The sequence below is a fragment of the Furipterus horrens genome, unplaced genomic scaffold (genome assembly GCF_987537825.1).
Source record: "Furipterus horrens unplaced genomic scaffold, mFurHor1.1.pri manual_scaffold_1, whole genome shotgun sequence".
Classification (NCBI taxonomy): domain Eukaryota; kingdom Metazoa; phylum Chordata; class Mammalia; order Chiroptera; family Furipteridae; genus Furipterus; species Furipterus horrens.
Window position 1 is genome coordinate 32,437,488 of NW_028327171.1, and position 14,710 is coordinate 32,452,197.

The 14,710-nt window shown below is 34.6% G+C and overlaps 1 protein-coding gene across 7 annotated transcripts in view; it reads right to left on the reverse strand.

Annotated features, from left to right (window-relative positions):
• Nucleotides 1–1,089: 1,089 nt before the first annotated feature.
• MECOM (MDS1 and EVI1 complex locus) overlaps nucleotides 1,090–14,710 on the reverse strand; it is a 551,717-nt gene continuing 538,096 nt past the window's right edge. For 6 of the 7 annotated variants that reach the window (XM_090273623.1, XM_090273601.1, XM_090273584.1 and 3 more), the window contains 5 exons: nucleotides 12,762–12,931; nucleotides 10,784–10,928; nucleotides 7,295–7,531; nucleotides 6,259–6,442; nucleotides 1,090–2,662 (listed from right to left, as the gene is read on the reverse strand). In XM_090273623.1, coding sequence (XP_090129749.1) covers nucleotides 2,528–2,662; nucleotides 6,259–6,442; nucleotides 7,295–7,531; nucleotides 10,784–10,928; nucleotides 12,762–12,931 — 871 coding nt within the window. In that variant the 3' untranslated portion in view covers nucleotides 1,090–2,527. The remainder of the gene's footprint in view (nucleotides 2,663–6,258; nucleotides 6,443–7,294; nucleotides 7,532–10,783; nucleotides 10,929–12,761; nucleotides 12,932–14,710) is intronic. The other variant, XM_090273609.1, reaches the window with a different exon arrangement.

The window sequence follows — 14,710 nt, forward strand, 5'->3', positions numbered from 1 at the left end:
AGACCAGATTTATAGCTTAAGCATATTTCCTGAGTACTCCTTCTGGTGCGTACTTTCTATTTTTAAAAATCAATATTTATACCCCATATATTTAGTTCCTATATTACTGACACTTAGAAAGGATGTGAAGAAGTTTATGTATTTGGCATTGTGACTAAGAATAAATAAATAAAGGAACAAAGAAATTTTGTCTGGATCTATTTTCATATGTCATATTTATTTATCAGGCCTTTTTAAAACTTCTAAAACAGGCCTAAACCAGAATAACAATATTCTAAAACAATTGGCATTATATTGAAGATGCAAAAAATATGTTCATAATTGGTATCCCACCAGAGAATTTATCATATGAAAATACCACTCTTTACATTCCAACCTTGTGTATACATATATAAAAACACATACAATTTGATCATAAAAATTAAAATACTATTACTTACGTGAGTAGAAAACTTTCAACAAAATTGAAAAGGTTGAAGAAATTATAGATCAAACCTGATGAAATATGAAGGAACTGCCAACTGATTATTTCGAAGAATTTGTAGCAATATACAGAGATGGGTTTGTTTGTTTTTTGCCACAGTAAAGAAAACAAAAAATTAAGTCTATTCTGTTTATAACCATAAAAAATGATAATTTGCTCATGGACAAAGACATAAAAGCATCATAGAAAATTTGAAGTTTTTGTTTCTCCTCCCTTGTGAATCAGTTAACAATATTGGTGTTATTAAAAGCAAAAACTTCCTTGGCATGCACTATGTAAAACTCTGTAGAAAACCAGTAGGTTGCTCTGTTCTAACTAAAATGGGTGCTTTGGCCATGGAGGGATACCAAGGACATGTAGTATTGCACGTGAGCACTGACCTTGTACCACATGAGAAAGTTCAGAACGATGAGCAGAAGATACCCCAACTCCATATGGGCCAAGGGCTATCCCTATGTCATCTCAAAATGATATAAACATGCCCCACATTCCATGTATCTGGTAGGGCATCAAGGCCCCAGGCATGCTATCTTTAAATCATTGGATCCCAAAGGAAAACTAAAATTGCATGAGAAGGGAAAATACCACACAGTGGGAAAAACAACCATTTTTATAAGTCTTTATTTTTTAGTTGCTCCTCCCATAGTAATGCACTGAAAGGCATAACAGTTTATATTGTACAAAGCATTTGAAGAAAGTACCTCAACTTGCCGATTATTTCAAAATGAGATTACAAACAAAAAGAAAAACAAATCTGGTTCCTCGATAAAGGGCAAAATAACTGAATACAGTCTGTTATTTACGTCTCTCTTTTAACATAAGGTCTGGAACACTTCATTTTACAAATAGGATTAACATGAACATAACATCGCACAAGCTTGCAGACAACCAGCATAAAATATGGGGTACAGTTTTTAATCAGAAGAATCATGCTTTCATGAAAGAAATTATAATCGTTTATACAATTGAATCAATTTCAGTATTACAAAAACTAAGTCGCATCTATTCGTATTTAGCTCATTAAGAAGGAAAACAAAAGAACAACAACAACAGAAGGAATGTTAAGAAAAGCCAGACACCATGTGGCGCTCCCATACACAGGTCGAGTCACCTTGGTCCTTTGAAATTCGGAAAGGAGTGTGCCTCAGACGTCAGAAGTAGTGGCTGACTGGAACAGTGCTATTTTAATCAACAAACAATAGTTTGCCAACAAATAAATACATGATACACGCAACACACACAAAAAATGAAACATTAAAAAACAGTGACATGATTGTCTAAAATAAAGATGTTATTACAAGGATTTGGCAAACATGTATTAGTGTAGTAGTGGTACAGCGATACTGGTGATGAACAGGTTACTTCACTGACTTAACCTCTTTGAGCATTGAACATCCATAGTTTACAATATACACATACCCTCTTTCCCTAATTTTAAACAATGTACTTAAGAAGGCAAAAGTTAATGGGAAACAAGGACGCCCTGTTATCAGTTTCTATAATAATCGAGTGTGCATTTCATCCAACTACTTCCATCTTCAAAGGGTTAAATTACATAAAACTTTAATAACAAAGAAAAGAAATTAAATCTGTAATTAAAAGCAACTGTTCCCAATCATGTATCAGGTGATCTTGTACAAAACAGAATTCAGTTTCTATGGAGTGTTCATTCCTATCAACGCTGCCATCTCAACTGCCCCTCACACCCACCCACTCCCTAGGGCAGGGTGAGCTGGAAGATGCCTTTTCCCCAGCAAGTTTCTCATTTTCATTTTGTCACTTAAAGTCGCATCGATCCTCCAGAAGTCAGCAGCTGCCTTTGCTGTGCAAAACAAAATATCGAGAATAAATAGTTTCTTTTTTCTTTCTTTCTTTGCTTTCTTTCTTTTTTTTTTTAAATCATTCAGTTTAAGGTCACCAGACTTTAAATGAGCGACCCTTCGGGTTTCTAAGGCATTCTGCTCAGCAGTCTTTTCAAGAGTTCTACAGGAAAGAGCCACGCTACTGTTGGACTTGGTCCCACTCTGGTCAACCTTGGTAACGTCATACGTGGCTTATGGACTGGATGGCACTGGATTCCGCGGCAGCCCTTGCCATACTGTGCCACACGTTGGAAGAACTGTGGGATGTAGAATGGAGGGACTCCTTCTCAGACAATGACAACATCATAGCATATGCCTGGGGTAAAAAGGAGAGACTCAGTAAATGGCATTTGAAAAGCATCACTTTTAATTCGAAGAACATTACTGGTGAATGTTAGAAAGAGAAGGGTTTCTGAGTAGGAGCATCCCTCAGGGGTGTGCTTGGAAAAGCATGGGATATTTTTGTGTATGTGTGTTACAATGACATGGAGTTACTGCTGGCCTTCAGTGCCTAGGGACCAAATCAGTGATATGATCTACAGAACAAAACATTAATTATCCTATCTAAACTGTCAGCAGCGACTCCATTAAGAAACAGGAGTCACCCCCTTCTCCAACCATAAATAAATCATGCATCCACTGTTCATGTACACGTTCAACTCACCAAAAACATCACTCTGTGCTTATGACAGAAACTGCAAATACGAATAAGATATAGACCTGCTTTGACAGCACTGTGGTCTAGTAGAAGAAACAGTCCAATGGACACGTTGCACTTAATAATTGAGAGCACTGAGGTGAAATGACTTGCCCAATATCACTCAACTAGTTAGTGGAGGAGGCAAAATTAAAACCGATATCTGCCCAACTTTTAATCCAATGTTCTTTTTCCAGTTCCCTTCCATGATTGAAATATTCAGTGCTGACACCCAAAGACCTTGCAAGTTGAGATAGATCAAGTCAGCTCTATCAAAAAATAAAGCCAAACGCAAGACCCCACAGCGTGCTGACCCACTTGTGCTCCATTGTCTGTGAGCAGAAGGTGCAGGGAGGTGCTCTGGGAGGAAGTGCTCTTTCTTCCCTATTATCATGTCACATTCTAAGTGACTGTTCAGCGAATCCCCCACTTGCTGCCAAGTAAAATATTCAAATGAAATGTTTGGTCTTGACTTGGGAGTGAACTTTTCACTGTTGATTTGCTATTGTTGGTCTCATCCATTGCTAAACTTGCTTGTCAAAATGCTGCTGAAGTGGAATCATTAAAGTCCTGCCAAAGACATTCCACTGTCTGTAAACAAAGACAAAATGCCTCTGTTGTTAAGCAGAATTTCACCTCTGGGAGTCATGCTGAGACATGTGGCTGGTCTGTGGTTTCTTCCTTAATCATGGCATTCAGTTAGAAAATCTGCCCTTGCAGGCTGATTTTGATTTGCTGGGTCATTGCTGTAAATGTACACATTTGACTTTTATGTATGCAATTTGCCTTCTGGACCTCTCTACAAAATCTCAGCAGATATATAACAAATATTTATTGAGCTTCTATTCGATTCCAGGCACTGTGCTAGGACCCAGGGAATCAAGGATAAGTAACATAGAATTCTTGTACTTTGTATAGTTGAAATTATGGGTGAAATGTGCACTGAAATTAAACTATCTATTCTAATTATGATCTCAATTTTAGAGATCAGGATAAAAACTACTATGAAATGGTTTTGAACAAAACCCATTCCGATATCTGGAAAGCTGAAAAGGAGTCCAGAAAAATTTGGGAATCCTGATTTTTAATGCTGGTTTCTAACCTCAACTAGCTGTGTGACCTTTGGCAAGCTGCTTAATCTTTCAAGGAGGCTTTCCTCGTAAAAAAATGGGATAATAATAACAAAAACTTGCCTCAAGAATTGCGGAGGAATTACAAGCACTATCTTACATAAAGTGCTTCTCTCAGTGTACCGAAAGTCATGAAATTAATTTTTGTAGGATAAGGTTTTTCAGAGAAGATTCCAGTTAGAATGTGGCCACTATTGTGTTAGTCAATTACTTGGGATTCAGTAACTATTAAAATCACAAAGTAAATACATGAATGTCTGAAGTAAAGCATCTAAATCTACTCATATTATAGAAAATGAAACACAACATCTGCCTTTTGGTGCTCAAAGGAAATAAACATTTTCATGCACAAGAATCAGTTTCCAGCACATAACTGAAAGTTTCCAACAATCAAATTAATAAATAAATAGTCTCATGAGTACAGAAAAGGCCTGATCATTTTTAAGCTGATATATATGACATTATCAAGTACCAATAAGAATATGAGCCAGGATTGTAAAATGCTGTTCTTTCTTATGATGGTAATTGTTAGCTTAGCAGGGCAGGGACTTTATACCAAAAAGCTGGTACTGAAATATATCATATCAATTATCTCTAGGTTTTATGGCCCTTCTGCTTTCTATTAACTTCTGACAGTTTAAGGAATTTTTAGGTATTGTGTCTTATTATGAAAAATATTTTGGTGGAATAATTTTTAAAAATTCAAAAAAGAAAAGAAAACCAGGATCCCCTAGTATCTCTGATCAACTAGGAAGGCAGCAAGGCCAAGCAAGTGTTTAAAAACACACTGGCCACCTCTTACAGTTGCCTCTAAGTGAAAATGAGGTACCTCCTCTGACGAGTTTATTTTTAATGTTAGGAAAGGAGCAATTCATTTGTATCCCCATTGACTCAGAGAGCAGGAAGGGATCTTAGAAATCTTCTCCACTCGTCCCAATTTACAATGAGAAAATGATACCTACAGTATTGATGTGATGTTCTCAAGTTCATGGAGCTTGGCAAGTCCAGGGTTGAGGCTGGTTCCTTTTACTTCAATTCAGAAAGAACATTTATTTTGCCTATTACCATACATATTATCTTAGAGTTCTTACTGAATTGAATTATATTTAAAATTTTATATTATCCCATTGGCAAAATATTTTCCCCTCCTTGGTTGAGATATGACCACATTTGCTCTTAAGACCAGCCCAAAATATTGCAGTCAAATAGAAAATGATTTCCAAATGTACAAGTCAATATGGTTACATAGTTTAATGTTATTAAGCCACCTCCAAAATGGACTGATGAATCGAACAATTAGACCAAAATGACCAACAAATATGGTAATAACAGGATGTTTCTTTTTTTGTTTTAATTGACCTGAAAAAACAATCTGGTTGAGTGTGGATATCATGCAGAAAGTACTGACTTCCTTTTTCTGTGACAATAGAACTGAGGCTCTTTTAATTGGTATTAATAGATCCTTAAATAGATTTATTTTAGTTACCATAGTGCTAATAGAATGCTGTAGAGCCCAATGAACTTGGGCACCATTCATTAATTCATTCAATAAAAAATGATACCTTTTATTTCCAGATTTGCCTTTTAATATGCTACAGACTTTTGGTAACTCATTTAATCTCTGATTTTCAGTTTACTCCTAAATTCTTTAATTAAATGACTTATAAATTAACTATATATATTAAGGAACTAAAAACTAGAGGACAGAATTCACTTTCCAAAAATCTTAAACTATAATTATATTGACAAAAATTATAGACACAAAGCAATTAGAAAATATTTCTGATACATAGGTCGGTGCAAGCAAACATTTTAGACTGTCGATACAGGAGTCAGGGAATTGCAAGATAAAAGAATGATTTATATGATAGGGTTTGTCACAGAGTTTCTGTGCAGAATGAAGCCATATTAATTACAATATTGGTTAACTATTTTGTATTCAGTCATAGAAAGTAAGGATTTGAACATTTTGTGTAAAGCATGTGAACCTGTTCAGACTCTAGACTACTGCAAACATAAAATAGCTGCCTTTCGGCATCAAAGGCACAATGTCACCATGATGCTATACTGCTGGAAAATATATACCTGTGATTTGGACTTTCTGTGTAACGGCTGTTTAAGTTCCTCTGGCACATGGGAAGTACTAAAAGAAGAGAGCTCAGCTTCAGTATATTGATTATCTTCCATTTTCCTCATTTTGAGGCTATCTGTGAAGTGCCTTATATGATCTAGAGCAGAAAGTCCAATTTTGTATTCTTCCTCTTTATACCTAAAATGAACCAATGGGAAAGCACAGAGGATTTTTTTCTTCTTCAGTTTATTATGCAACCAAATCACTTTTCATTTGAATCTATACAGTTGTTGAATGTCATATTATATTTGCAGTATAAAGTAGCATGCATCAATTATTGGGTACTTTAAAAGGTTTACAAATATTATATCTTAAAATATAATTTCTTTCACGATTTTTAATAACTAAAGCAAGCATATATTTGAGATAAAGAAGTAAAGTCAATGACATGTGAAATCAGCAAGGCAGTAGAGACAGAATTCATACATTTATAATTTCCAGTTATGATAACATTTAGATTGCACCCACTACCCATATGACAGTATAATACTCCCATCAATTTAACTGTTCAGTTAATTTTTCCATTATAAAAACCTATCTATATAGATCACATACATATAAAGTGAAGTGAAATTTATCTCAATAATACTTGACTAATAACACATTAGATTATTGAATGAATTAGATAATGTTGAAATCCTTTTTTCTTTGAGTTTTTTAGGTAGAGTGTAATAAATGATTGTGTACTTGTGTAATTTTCATTTATCCTTCCTACCTTAGGTTAATGAGAGTTCCACAAACACTGATATATATATATATATATATATATATATATATATATGCTTGTGGGTTATATTGATGGCCACCTTATTTTCATCTATTTAAACTTAACCAACTGTGTGTGCTTTGCTAATTCAAACTCAATTTTTATGATTGATTACTCACAAATTAATTATCACTGGAAATATTGCTCTAATGCAAGAACAAAGCGGGAAGAATTATAACCGTATGTATCAACCCTTGCTTAGTTACTTCACCTGAGGCACTTACCTCACTGGGGACGTCTTGCAACTCATCTCCAGGGTGCTGGTTTCTTCATAGTCATCCTCAGGGTTTCCTTCGTGTAAATTACTCGTCATTGGTTCCTTTCCGGTTTTTCCAGTAATATCATTGTCTTCATCCTCCTCATCCAACAACACCTCATCTTCTACTTCTTCATCATCCAGTAAATCTGAATTTTGACTGGTCACTAAAGCCTTTTCATCCTTAAAGTGACTGCCATTCATTCTTTTCATAAAAAGGAAAAAGGTCCAGTTATTGGTTTCATGTTTAAACATGCGTTTAGGTTTATTATCATGTCTTCCCAACAACACTTCTGATTTTCAATGCTTCTATAGTGATTTTTTTGTTTATGCTTTATGGCAACCATGGGAAAATAATGCAACCTCACCAATAAAAAAATTAAGGAAAAAATGATTTTGTGATTATTCAAATGATAAATGGTGCTTCCTGTAGAACTGGAAAAACAATCTCAGTCTCCTATCCCTTACCAGGCCTTTGCCTGATAAATGATATTGTTACACATGATATAAAAAGCACACTAATGTCTTCTGTACATAATGTTACCAGATCACCATAAAAGTACCAACCATTTAAAATAATAGATTTCCAAAAAGCTCGTATCACTGAGCAACATTGACAAAAGCTTCAACACAGATGCCTAAAATGAATCTAAGAGTTCAAAAAAATGCAGCTGCCAAGGACCAACCATTATTAGACATTTCTAGGTGACACTGGTGGCTATATGTCACTTAGACATCCAAAACCTGGAAGTAATTGAGGGTTCACTTATTTGTACCATTTTCAAATGATTCTTGATGGCCTAAATGTAAAAAATGCACCTTTATCCCACGATAACATTGGGGGGGGGAATGATCTAAAAATGTAATTGGACAAATACCTTTTGAAATTTCCTTAGCAAGCATGTCAAATATAATGATAAAAGGTCTATTATATTTAAAATGTCATTCGTAATATTTTAGTTTGTAGTTATAAGGATTGCAATATATAATTCAAAAGTTTAATTATAAGAAGAGTTTAATTACAAAGAGATCCTAATTTAACACATATGACAGCATTTATGAAACTAGGATAAACTTTCAGGTTTTTCAGTAAATATTAAAAGATGTGTAAATTAAATTTCACACTAAGATTTAAAAGTTGAAATGAATTTACAAAATAATTACGAATGTTTGGAACCAGAGAATATCTTCTCTTAACCATCTTCATTTAAAGATATGTGATCAGGGAAGTTAAGACACTTGCTCAAATTCAGAAAGCTTGTTAGGAATTAAAACATCATAGGCATCCAGGCCCATTCAAGATCTCTCCATTTCATCTTGCTTCTTTACTTATTTACTAATTCAGAAAACTTGCTGAGATTGTTGGTATTGTTAGGGTCATGTACAGTTTTCACATTTAATGTAACTATTTTTCAGATTACGGAAAATCAGGTACCAGTGATAAACCCACCACTTTCCCAAATTAAAAAAAAATGCATTTAATATTTAGATTTCCCAGGGTAAAAGAGTAATTAAAAAAACTTGGGTGTGACAGAGGCACATAGTAAAAATCCACTTAACCAGCGAAAAGTTGTATCACCACTGAGTTTTTTATACAATCAATCTTTTAACCTCTTTTATCAAAGAATGATGAAAACATGTTTTGCACAGACATAAATTATTAGTTTCCAGTTATACTGCCAACTTGCTAGCTTAAATGAATCGAAATTGCTATCTAAAAAATAAAAGAAAAAGTAAAAGAACAAAAGAGTGCATGGATGAAACCAAAAGTAACAAAGCCAACATGATTAAGAAAATCTATTTGTTCATTACATTTTCAAATTTGGCAATTTATGGGGAATAAATTATTCATCAAAAGTAGTCTGATAGGAGATGAGGGGGAAAGTTAGATGACTCAGTCTTCTTACTCCTGTGCTGTTTAGACACATTGATGCCAGATGTTGCAGCTATAAGGTTCACAAATCTCCAATGAGAGGCTAGGAAATCTGAATAGGCATCCCAGAACCCAAATGTTTTTTGATAACGTAAGTTATCATTATCAAAATGTAAGACTGCTATCTTTCTTACTTGTTGTTATTACTTTGTACTTCTGATTATCTTCTCTCTCTCTCTCTCTCTCTCTCTCTCTCTCACACACACACACACACACACACACACACACACGCATGCATGCACCAATGGTGAGCAGAGGGAAAAATAAACCCAACTGCACTTTTTAGAGGCTGGAAAGGGTCACGCAATAGCAGATCACTCCTTTTTTCCTTTGATACCTACTTCTATACAAGTTGACGGGCAGAAGTGGCCGTATATTTTTATGTTATCTTGGGAAATAATGTTCATTTGAAGCTTGTCTTAATAGGAAAATTATCTAAAATAATTAACTGTGACTTTTAATAGCATCAGAAATAGAGAACACTAACAATAATACTTGTGTGATGAAAAGTAATGGTATTTTTATTAACTAATTCCACATTACTTTAAAATTTACAATGTAGCATTTTAATTTAATAGGCCATTGGATAGTTATATTTAGAAAAATCTAGTTCTCAATATCAACTATTTAATTATAGCATGCAGATAAGCAAAATCCAGTAGTTTTGGTAAAAAGAATGTTTCGTTAACATCATACAAACTGTAAAACAGTAGATAAGTGTAATTATGATTATCAGCATTAAAAATTTTTCTTCATGAGTTAAGCCATATGTGCTTGATGTTAATGATAAGAAGAGGAATCCAGTGTACCAGGTAACTAAAAGTAAGGATGATCATACCTACTGAAACAAACATACCAGAATCACATGAGCATCCACGTGACAGCATATAAGGTAGTAATAGAATCTTATTAAGAAGTCTCAAATGGTTTCTAAAGAGGTATGAGTATAACACTCATGGGTATTTTACATATAAATATGTGCAGCTGTATCAATATATATACAGATATATACAGTCATACATATTGTCATAGAGTATAATCATATATTATCTGTAATATATATAATGTATGATCTATAACAGGAACCACTGCTGACCAGAGATTCAGATGAATCCCTGGGGTGTTGTTCCTTTCTGTACTTGGCAAGTTCTGATAAAATATTCTAATTAGCTATCAAGAGAGGCAGAAGAGATTGGTGGTAAAAGCCTGGGCCCTGGAACCAGAGAGCCTAGGTCGAATCTCACTTATCACTTCCGTGACCTCTGGCAAGTTTTTTAACCTCTGGTATCTCCATTCTTTCAAAGATAAAATTGCATAATCATGGTCACTATCTCTTAGGGAAACGAAGCCAATTAAATGAATTAATACATGTAAAGTGCTTAGAAGGGCGTTTAGCATTTAATCTCTAAATAAAGCCCAGCCATTGGTGGTAGGAGTGATAGTAGTGTCACAAAAGTAAACACAGCAAGTGTATCTGAACAAATATTCCTTTCAGAAACCATAGAGTTGAAAAACCAGCTTTACCTCTCCTCTGTGTTCCTGGGAGACTGGCTGCTATGGTTGCTATTCCCAATGAAATTTCTAATTTCTGTAAAGTAAGCATCTTCTTTGTCATCGAGAATCGCACCTGTACTTTCCAGTTCAGAATGAGGCGATGACGTTGCCGTACCTGAAGGGAGGGAAGACCTTATGTGAAAAAGACTATTATTTATATGGCAACTTATTTTAAATCACATTCCCTTTTCAATTGATCAGTGTTCTTTCCTAAAACAGGCTCCTATGAATACTAATAATCCTAATTTATCATAGTACACACACCAGTGAGAGTCCCTTGGGAAATATTTTTAATCACAGCACACGTGCCAATGAAAGTCCCTTGGAATCATGAAGTACAGTCTCCCGAAGAGGTTATTTCTCCCACTAGCGTCCTCTTATTCTCACTGTGATACTGGAACATTTTTATTTATACAATGAGGAAAGAAGGTAAGACAAATTATAGAGAGGTCTTAAATTCATTGGGCCAGAAGAAACTATACCCCATTCTGGTTGCCGTCAATATGTATGTACTGCTTCTGTTCTAAAGTATGTTACCAAAAAGACTGAGAACATGCTGAAAATTCTGTACTCTGACTTGGTGGGCTAAGCCACCGGTAGACTGTATACAGTAGAAAGAGGACATTATTGGAGGGCTTGCACCTTCTTTACCTAAAGAAATTTGAATCATAATACCTACATCACTGGATTGTTGCAAGGTTTCCACAAATTTACACAATTATAAACACTCAATATGTGGTCAAGCTTTAACATTCATTTCATGCTATTTATCTTGCCCACAAAATACCTACAATTTAATAGTTTGTCACAATAGTCCAGAAGACAAAATCAAGAGGTTAGAACTTCCCTCAGGGTCAACAAATAAGTATTCAACTTGACACATTACATTTTTAACATATCTAACTTATTTCTGAAATGAGTTTAACTAGAAATGTTTAACAGTAAACTGGAAGGGAGCACTGTTAGAAAGTATAGCTAGTTTTGTATACTGGATTAGACTTCTGTCTCTAAAATCTGATATTTTTAAACCATGATCATTAGACTTTTGGCTTTGAGGGAAATAAACAGTATATAGCTCTTAGTAGTAGTCATCCAAGGTTATAAGCAGTGCGCCTGTACAATGGAGGAAGGAGTCATTAAAAATACTTTCTTAAAATAAAATTTATACTTTGTATAAATCCAACTTCTTTTCTGTTCCTCAAACCTCTTTACTTGAACTTCACACTCATCCCCACTCCCCACCCCCGAGTCACTTTCTTAATTCTCTAAAAGCAAATTATGGTTGTACAGGTTGGCTCCCAACACATATGCCAGCAGGGAAACACTAGCTAATGACTTATTATCTAACTATTAGAAGGAAATGCAAGAAACCCCACCATCTCTTCTGCTAACTGCCATGTCTTCTGCTAACTACATGCTCACAGGTCTGGAGTAAGGGAAGGTTTTTGTCATTTTTAACTTAATTCCACATCAGAATTTGTGACCAAAATCATACACCACTGTCATTTGCTATCAGTTACTCTGATCATGTCCACGATCTTCTAACACTAATCTCTAAAAAATTACCCTGGAGAGGTTTTCTAAATTCCAGACCTGCAAAAGCAGCTATGGTTTCTAGGTCAATATTCAGAACTTGGTATTATGGCAGTGCGTTCTGGAAATCCTGCCACTCCCGGGGGCCACATTCTGTGCCACAGATGGAAGGACTGTTCTCTTTGAGATTGCCCATTGAGATGAAGCCAGCAGAATAAAAGATAATTCTAGGAAGGCTCTGAGTTGTATGTTATTCAACAATCACATCATTCTAAAACCCCAAGGAAAACACGCTGCAGACTTTCCCAACAGGATCTGATTCAAGAGTCAAAGTGTAGTGAAATGAGAAAAGAAAGATTTTCTTACTAAATTTTTAAAAAGCCACCATCGCCTCACAACACAACTGATTACTTACCAGACATGTTCCCGTTCTCATGTTTCTTTAGGTGTCTGTCTAAGTTGGTTTGTTGACCGAAACACCTGTCACACAAGTGACACTTGAAGGGCTTCTCCTTATTGTGGATGTTGCGAACATGCCGCTGCAAGTTGGAAGATATGCTAAATGACCTGTCGCAGTATTTGCACCTGAAAAACAAACCCAGAGAAAGTCTGTAGGCAAATCAGAAGACATTTCTGAAAACCAGTAAATCCGAGACCTGAAATCATCGCCAATAAAACAAAATTTTATAGAGAAAAGGCACAAGTGAGAACACTATTCACACAGCCAACATTGCAATTCCAATGGACTTATTGCTTTAAAGATTTTCATGACTTTATGAAAAATGATAATAAAATATTGGTGATCTGACTGCTCCAAAACTTACTGGGGTAATCAGTTCTAATACTTTAAATAAACCTCATAAAATTAAGACCATTAAAAAATAGTAGTATTTTTTATTCATCTTCTGAGGACAATATAATTAAATCCTTTACAAACAAACATGAAACAAATTCACAAATTCTTCAGATAAAGTGAGATCATTTTTATTAAAAATTTCAGTCTAATTAAATAATTTCTTAGTAAATTCACTTTTTCAATTGCTAATCCTAAACAGAATTTCTCTGTATTCTCCAAAATAACAATAAACATTCCAAATTTTTGAAACTGAAAAAAATATATGAATAGTTTTGTCTGATACCAAAGATACTGATTTTTATAATCTGTAGTGATTAGGATCCCCCAGATCCTTTAGTTAACCTTTAAACTAAAGAAAGTAAGAGAGCCACTAAATTCTCCTTTTGAAATAAAAACAAAGGTCTTCCTTCATTAACCTCATCTCTCCACTCCCCAAGTTTTCCATTTCTATTCTTATTGTAGAGTCTGTGGCAGTTCTGACCCTGGTCAGTTTTTCAGGAAAGCACTTATTATTAGTTAGCTAATATTCTGAACTTCTCCTTTAGACATAACATAAAAATATAACCCCCTCCCATGCAGCTCTTATTATGGAGGAAGAAAAGTGGTCATGGATGGAGCATTTCTCTAGCATCTCAAAGTAAAGATTGCATTATTTGTTTATGTATTTTTTTAGCTGTGTATTGATTGAATGAAAAAAAAATCTACTTTCTCCAGATAACTTTTAGGGGAAACTTTTTAACATTTTAGAGAAAATGCACAAGAAAGTTAAGAAAATTCTTAACTCATTCTTCCATGTGTAAAGGGCCCTTCCACTCTTGAATGCAGACTCACTGGTCAAGTGCTCTACATAAAAAAATCACCCCGTTCCACTCCAAGTGTTTGGGCTTCTACGGCTATCTCTAGGTGATGCCAGAAGTCCAGTTAGGTCAGTGGGGAAAGTAAATCTGTTAAACTAGTTACTTTGGCATGGTATCAATAAAGCAACTCAAATACTGACTTGATTTTCCCCTTTAAAAAACTATTCTGGCATCATGAAGTTCCTCAACTTTCTTCTTTTATAATATTAATTTTAAAATGTATGAAACCCCACATTGATAGTAGTTTGAATTTTTAATCTCTGCATTTGAAAAATATATAGAGGGTGGGGTAAAAGTAAGTTTATGGTTGTTCATATGGAAAATAATACAATAATACAATAATTAATATATAAACAAGAATAAACTCATATAATTGTAAACCTCTTTTTGCATATATATAGGTGTGTGTGTATATTTTGCATATTTTATATATATATATAAAGAGAGAGAGAGAGAGAGAGGGGTAGAGTCATGGTCTTCCTTACAATAACTTTGATGCCTTCCAAGGCTCACTGCAAATACTGATAGAGAAAATTTATACTCCCATAAAATTCTTCAGAAAAATTTTCACTCAAAACATTTGCTAGACAAATTGTAAGGAAGAGAGTTAGTCTTTGACATGCTTCCAACTTTCTGCCTGTATGAAAAGGG